Source organism: Mus caroli, chromosome 9 (genome assembly GCF_900094665.2).
Source record: "Mus caroli chromosome 9, CAROLI_EIJ_v1.1, whole genome shotgun sequence".
Taxonomy (NCBI): domain Eukaryota; kingdom Metazoa; phylum Chordata; class Mammalia; order Rodentia; family Muridae; genus Mus; species Mus caroli.
In genome coordinates this window covers 11,436,316-11,443,696 of record NC_034578.1, presented here as the reverse complement: position 1 = coordinate 11,443,696, position 7,381 = coordinate 11,436,316, and the positions used below count along the sequence as shown (strand labels likewise).

The 7,381-nt window shown below is 48.9% G+C and overlaps 1 protein-coding gene across 1 annotated transcript in view; it reads right to left on the bottom strand.

Moving 5' to 3' along the window:
- Positions 1–167: 167 nt before the first annotated feature.
- Vstm5 (V-set and transmembrane domain containing 5) overlaps positions 168–7,381 on the bottom strand; it is a 20,178-nt gene continuing 12,964 nt past the window's right edge. The window contains exons 2-4 of the mRNA XM_021171198.2: positions 1,890–2,216; positions 1,655–1,795; positions 168–1,254 (exon numbers count right to left, since the gene is read on the bottom strand). Of these exons, the coding sequence (XP_021026857.1) occupies positions 1,211–1,254; positions 1,655–1,795; positions 1,890–2,216 (512 nt within the window). The 3' untranslated portion in view covers positions 168–1,210. The remainder of the gene's footprint in view (positions 1,255–1,654; positions 1,796–1,889; positions 2,217–7,381) is intronic.

Sequence of the window (7,381 nt, the reverse complement as noted above, 5' to 3'; positions counted from 1 at the left end):
GCAGGGAAGAAGACCCTCTCAGGTAGCCCTGACAACAGTCTGAGAGTCTGCAAGCCAAGGCCAACAGAGACCCAAACCCCAAGGTAACCCAGGTCACTGAAAAACAAACTGGCTTAGATTTAATTTTTAAATTTTATTTTTCACATGTATGAATGTACCTTCACATATATGTGTGCACTGTGTGCATGCAATGCCCATAGAGGCCAGAAGAGCGAGGCATTCTCTGGAACCAGAGTTATACCATGTGGTTCGTGGAATTGAGTCAGGGTCCTCTGGGAGAACAGTAAGTGCTCTTAGGAGCTGAGCCTTCTCTCCAGTCCCATCCCAGGGCATTTTAACCTTTGTTATGCGATACTGCACTTTCTCAACTAACTTTACAGATCCTTCAATGATTTGCATGCTTTTCTTACATTTTTCATTGTGAGCCTAGCCTTTAACAGCCAGCCATCTCTCCAGCCCTTGCATGCTTTGCTTAATCCCTCTGAGAGATCTAGGCTAATACTGGCTTCTCCTGATGCCATATGAGGTAGGTGAATAGCACACACTCCTCTGCCTGGGATCTGACTGGAGACCTGAAGTGTTGCTGATCGAATAGGATGAAGCTGGATGAAGCCTTACAGATTCTACTGGTGTACTGCCCATCCAGCTACCCCAGTCAACTTAAGCCATGTTTTTCTCATAGTAACCCAAGTTTAGGCTATCCAGTTAACTTTGTATGAGGAAGGACTGTGCCTAGAGCTGGGCCCTTTGTGCACTCAACTGCTTCCTGTTTTATGGGATGTAAAATGGGGAGGAGGAGGGTGCCGCCGTTTGTACATCAGACAGGAGCACAAAGGCAGAGAGCTGCACATCAGCCCCTCTGCAGACACGCCGGCTCTGGAGACAGTAGCTCCTTCAGCAGGGCAATGTGGGACTGCAGTGTGGTAGCTGGTGCCTGCCTGTTTTAAGGGTCAGCGTGGCCCTGAAGCTGAAACCAAGGAAAGTTCCTGGCTGAAAATCTCAGATGTTGCTTTGAACTACAGGCGACTCCTAGAACTGGCTTATATAAGTAAGCCATCCCCTCCAGGTCCACGGTCAGCTTCTTTATCTGCCAGCTGTCTTCCTGGGAAAAGGGTGTGAGAGCTGCACCAAGGATGGGCTCCGTTTGTTCCTTCGACTGGAAAATACTGTTTTTCTCTTGAGGTAGCAATGTGATTGGGCGCAGTCTTGGCTAACACTCAACATCTTTCATCTCAATCTCCTCAGTGGTGCTTTCTGCAAAGCAAAAGACAAGTCAAAGGCAACCTCTTTTGGGTAAATGCACGATCATAAAGACCTGAATTCAGAGCCCCAGAACCCATGTAAGAATTCCAGGGCACACGTCTGTAATCCTTGTGCTCAGGGTGTAGTTGGAAACAGGCAGATTCCAGGGATTATCAGCCAGCCAGTCTAGCCAATCAGTGATCTCCTAGTCAGAGAAAATGTTTTGCTTCAAAAATCAGGAGTGGAGTATGCTTGAGGAAGACACCTAATATTGACCTCCGACTTACACACACACATACTCAAGAGGTTGAATATCTGTCACCCAGTGGTTTTTCTTAGTGTGAATGAGGTAACAGGAGCCACCTCTGGCCTCCAACGCATGAAGGAATTACCACCCGGCCCAAAGCATTACCTTTGAGTTTGTACCTCCTCTTCCTTTGGAATTTATATGCACACTGATTGCAAACCCACATGAGGCTGATTAGCACCACAGCCACGGCAGCGAGCAGAGCAAAGAAGACAGCAACGAAGTGGAGGTCTTCATAGCGGATCTCTGCGGTGGGACAGGAGGGGAGGCAAGGTCTCTCTTAATACCACAGTGTCACCCACATGTGCCTGTAGCTCAGGGGGCCCTAGGGCTCTCTTACCAGACACATGCAGCAAGATGGTGCCAGACTGGCTGCTCCCCGGATGCTCTGTGACAGTGATGATGTAATAGCCAGAATCCTTCACATCCACACGGAAAAGCTGGATGGAGCCATTGTCAAAGGTGCAGACTCTCTCTCTGTGGCTTTGGGAGACATTGGCTGGGGTCCCTGGTTTCCACTCCACGATCCTCTGCACACCCCAGTTAGGTGTGTACTTCCACTCAATAGTGGGCACGCCATGGCAGATGTAGTTCACTGACAACAGGATATCTTGTTGGACAGTGGCGTTGATGGCCGACTGTGGAATGTACAGTGACACCCCCTGACCTGTAGGGTACACATCAACCAGCTTACTAATCAGTTTCTTCATGAGCACCTATAGTAACACAGCCAGGTAAGCAGACACGGCTGCCCAGTTCTGCTCTATATTCAGCGAGGGCCGGAACACTAGGGACCAGTAAACAGAACAGCCTGCCGCTAGGTAGTGGCCAGCGCACTGACGATAAGCTAGGGACACTGTGAGCAGTGGAGGGGGTATACAATGGCTTGGGAAAACTTCTCTGAGGAAATCACATTTGAGCTCAGACCCAATGGACAAGTAAGAGGAGGTAGTCCTTGTGAAGGAAAATATGAGGTAGGTATTTTTGGCAGAGGTGAAAAGAGCTCTGGTGTCTGTCCTGAGGGTATGTTGAGAATGGTCAGCACTGAAAGGCAAGGAACACTGGGCAGGGGTTAGGTTGAAAAGCAAGAGAACTGGGCGGGAGTCCAAACTGACAGTGTTGGGAACTCAGGCATCATGGGAACTGCAGAGTACCTTTAACCCAGTCATGATGCTAATATCTGCATGGAAATCAGCCTGGGGGCTAATGGGTAAGAGTGGGAACAAGAGAGGCCACTAGGTGGTTACTGAAAGAGAGACGGGGAATTAAAAAGGACTTGTGTTAGGAAGTACCTGGGCCTGAGCATAATGACCAACTAGGTGTGGCTATGAGGTTGGATAAAGCAGAGATTTCTGCTGAGTGTGTAAGGGAATAGCAGTGCCTCCATTGAACAGGTGTGTTTCACAAGTACTATATAGGTACTCTGTTATACAGTGCACACCATGTACCAGGCCCCATACTATTGAAGTCTCCTATAATCCATTGCCAGTTAATCAGTGGTTAAGCCTCAGGCTCATGACTAAAAAGCCTGCCCAGGGTCACTCTGCAGGACTGAGGTTTATGCAAGGGTGACTGACTTCCAAGCTCAAACATTTATATTATGGTTCAACTAGGAGATCAGTGTGGGGCAGTGGGCTGTGCACAGACAGCCTGGTCTCCAGACCAGCAAAGATCTAGAACCCCGGGGGGACCCGATGGGACAGAAGGTGTTTGGTCATGTCTCCTGGACCCCTGGCTCCTGTCGAAGTTACTGCTCCCACAGCCCCTGCAGGAGAGGTGTGTGACTATCAGTCACGCAGACAATGTCCCAAGCTCCTGGCATTCTGGCTACACTCCACCCCCACAGTTACCTGACTATAGCCAGGTATGCTCCTCCCCACAGTTACCTGGCAACAGCAAGATAGCCCAGCCCACTATAAAAGGAACTGCTTGGCCCCTCCTTGCTCTCTTTAAGCTCTCACCTTTCTTACTCTCCTCTCTAGCCCCCCTTCTTTCTTTCTCTTTCTCTCTCTCTCTCCCACCCCCCTTTTCTCCCCTCTCCCTCTTTCTACCTTCTCTCTTTCTCTCTGCCTCTCTACAATGAAGCTCTAAAACCATAGACAGTCTCTGCTCATCAAGACCCTCGATGATTGATGTGGGAGGGCCCTGCCCACTGTGGGTGGTATCACCTCTGGAATGGTTCTGGAGTGTAGAAGGAAGCAGGCTGAGCAAGCCATGGGCTTGCTGGTAAGCAGGGTTCCCCTCTGCTTCAGCTCCTGCCTTGGCTTCCTTCAAAGATGGACTGTGATGTGGAAGTGAGTGATGTAAGCCCTTTCCTTCCTAAGCTGCTTATTGGTCACGGTGTTATAGCACAGCAGTGAAAACCCTATCTAAGGCCCTTGTTCCCACCTTTCTTTCCCATTTAGCTCTCTCATCTTCTGGTGCCTGGCTGCCCTGGATCCATGCTGTTGGTTGTAGGTAACCCAACATGTAACGTTTCCAGACCCTTTCTATTGCCCTCTGCCACTGACAATAGTAGCCTTGTACCCATATCCTGGGGGTGTCTGGGTAACTAAAACAAAGCAAGGGATTTCATGCTTTAAAAAATGGGCAGGAGGGCCACTGAGATGGCTTAGTGAGTTAGGGAACTTGTCACCAGGCCTGATGGTCTGAGCCCAGTCCCTGAGACCCACACAGTAGTAGAGAACTGGTTCCTTCACATTGTCCATTGAGCATGTGCACCTTCTCCACACAAAATAAGTAAGCACAGTAAAAAGAAATCTTAAAACGGTAATAACGGCTTTCTAGAGCGATTCTGCCAAGAAACAGGAGTGTATATACTCTCTCCCTCTAATATTATCATGCAAGAATATTTACCTGATTTCTGCCACCACATCCTGTCAACCCAACTCCTAAAGCCCTGAACCATCCAGAGCGATGGGAGTGACAGGGTGCGGGGGGGGGGGTAGGGGGGTCTTTGTATACCCATGACACGACTGGTGGCCAGCGACTCCTAGCTAGCTTCAGGAATGGGACTGGTCACCAGGAAAGGGAAAGAGTGACTGGAATTCTGGAGCTTCGAGCGCCTCTTTCAGCCTCCAGGGAGGGCAGGGGTTAAGAGGTAAGCTGCTCCCCAGTGCTCTGTGCCCACATGGAGCAAGCACGTGAAGGACAGTGAAGGACAGTGCTCTGAGTGCTCTGGAAAGCTAAACACACAGATGCCAGCAGGAGCGCTCACCCAGAAAGGGTAAAAAGTTCTGAAGCCCTCCCACACCCTGTCTCCTATGTCTTCCTCTGGTGCCCCCCTGCAGCCCGTGTAAGCTCCCCGTGACTGGGTAAAGGTAAGGGAAGTGTTTCTACAGGTCTTATGAGCTGTCCTAGCAGACTGGTTGAGCACCAACAGTGGTCCAGGCAGTTGAAACATGGGAGACGACCTGGGACTTTTAAAAACCAGAAATATGTGTCTGCTTTGTGTGTCTGTAGACACACATATGGGCTGTCTGCACATATGTCTATGCACCATGTTCACATGGTACTGCAGAGGCCACAAAAGGGTGTTAGATCCCCTGAAACTGGAGTTACAGATGCGAGCAGCATCCTGACAACAGAACCTCTGCAGAAGCAGCAAGTCTTAACAGATGCACTATCTCTGCAGCCCCAACCTGGGGTTTTGATTGGCATCTGGCGAGCAGAGGAGTCTCAGGGACTGAACTGAAGCAAGTACATGACAGGCACCCTGAGGCTTCTCTTGAGAGCAGATGTTCTAAGACACACGAACGCTGCCACCCACTCCTGAGATTTAGCTTTGGGATAACACCATTTTCTTAGTCTATGCTAGTGTATTTACAGATGTGGCTGTGTGTCTATTTGCAGTGTGTGCTATGGTGCATGCACCGAGGTCAGAGGACAGCTGTGGGGGTCAGCTCTCTCCTTCCACCATGTGAGTCTTGGGGATCAAACAGACTGTCAGTGCTGGTGGGCGGCAAGCACCTCTACCCACGTAGCCGTCTCTCTGGCCCCACTACTTCCTAGTGTCCAGGGTATCTTCCAAGTTCCTTATCTGTTCACAGGATGACCCATTGTGTTCCTACTCAGAATCTACTCTCTGCATTTGGTCCTTATGCCTTGTTAGCCTCTCTAATCCAGCAAAGCTTCCCCCTTAGAAATGGCGTGAGACTTTTGTGACATCATTTTTAAACATTTCAGTCTAGATTTGTTTGGAAACAAAGTAAAAGCACTGTAAATGTGAAGTTTTCATTTTGCACCAACCCAGAAGACAAACATTAGAAGTCTGTCCGGTGGCTGGGGGACTTGAGTTGTGATTGGCACATCACCCTTTTCTCTAGAGACCACATGGCCACCTTGATGGGCAACTCCGTGCATTTGGAGGCTTTGGCATTCACCGCTGCACCACACCTTGTTAGCTACTTCATAGATTGCTACAGCTGTAATTCCATGATATATTAAATTCCACCTTTCTTCTAAATTTATTGGCTAGTACTACTCTGTAAAACAAAATAAAAATAATAAAAAAAAAGCTATTTCTCAAGATTTGACTCAAACAAGATAGAAGAGTCAAACCTCATCCATGCAATGTGGTGTGCGTGCCCCCAGTCCCAGCCCAGTGCAAAAAGAAAGCTGTTTCTCAACATGGGCATACTGCCTATAATCCCAGAAGTTAGGGAAGTTAGGCAAAAGCTTGGGAAACTTCAGGCAGCCTGAGCTGCAGCACAAGTCCTGGGCCAGTCGGAGCTACTTAGGGAGCCCCGTCTGAAATTCAAGAGGGATGAGTGTACTCTTCTTAGCGTTCCTGTAGACATGTGGATTTATTTCTTTGAGTTGACTCTGTCATACTCTGATATCATGTAAAATGTCCTAGAACTTAACTTACATTTAGCCCAAATGGGAGTGTCTTCAGGTCTGTTAAATGTTCTTTAAGTTGGTTTTTCAGCATTGTTTTGAACCGATTACAGTTTAACAAGGACCCTCATGTTTCAGAGCCAAAGAATGAGAAACATGAATGATTGTGGCACCAAGCCAGACTGGTGAGGAGCCCTCTGAGGGTCCGTGGCGAGCTCTCTGAAATGCAGAATTAAGGAAGCCACCTAGAGCTATTGGGCTTCTTGAATCCAGTGCTCCACCACTTGTGGTGGCCACATGGCTACCTTTGGGACAGAAGCCTGGCCTAGTGCTATGCTCAGGTGGATCTCAGTCTCTCCAAGTATAAAGACTCTTCCTGACCAACCTCCCTTTCAATGGGAATTCAAAGCACAGCTTGCAGCCTCTGCCAGGACTTTCCCTCAAAGGACACTGTACTCTGCTGAAAGCTGCCTCTGCTAGGTCTCAAGGCTCCTTCAGGAAGCCGCCCTTCACCCCAACCTAGAATACTGATGCAAACCACAGAAGTTGTTCAGGGTTGGAGCACTTCAGCTCGCTAAAGACCCACACCACTCATGACTGCTGACCATTCTCTCTCAGGCTGGTTTGGCACAGCTAGTTATCCTTTAACAAAGAACACAGAGCAGAGTTTAGGCTTCTGGAATAAATAAGAAAACTGAGGTCAAATTCCAGGTCAGCCTTGAAGGCCAGACACCTGTACTCAGCACAATTCAGAGTACACAGTGGCTGACCCAGACACCTGTACTCAGCACAATTCGGAGTACACAGTGGCTGACCCATCATGTCTGTTGAGTCAATGACTATGTGAGTGGCCGTGAGAAGTGTCAGCTTTTCCTCCCAGGAAAGTTGCTGCTTGGCGCTTGGGAAGATTAGGCTCATCAGACAACCAGTGTGTGGGAGGGCGGGACTGGTAGTAAGGATTTATTTGTGTGTGTGTGTGTGTGTGTGTGTGTG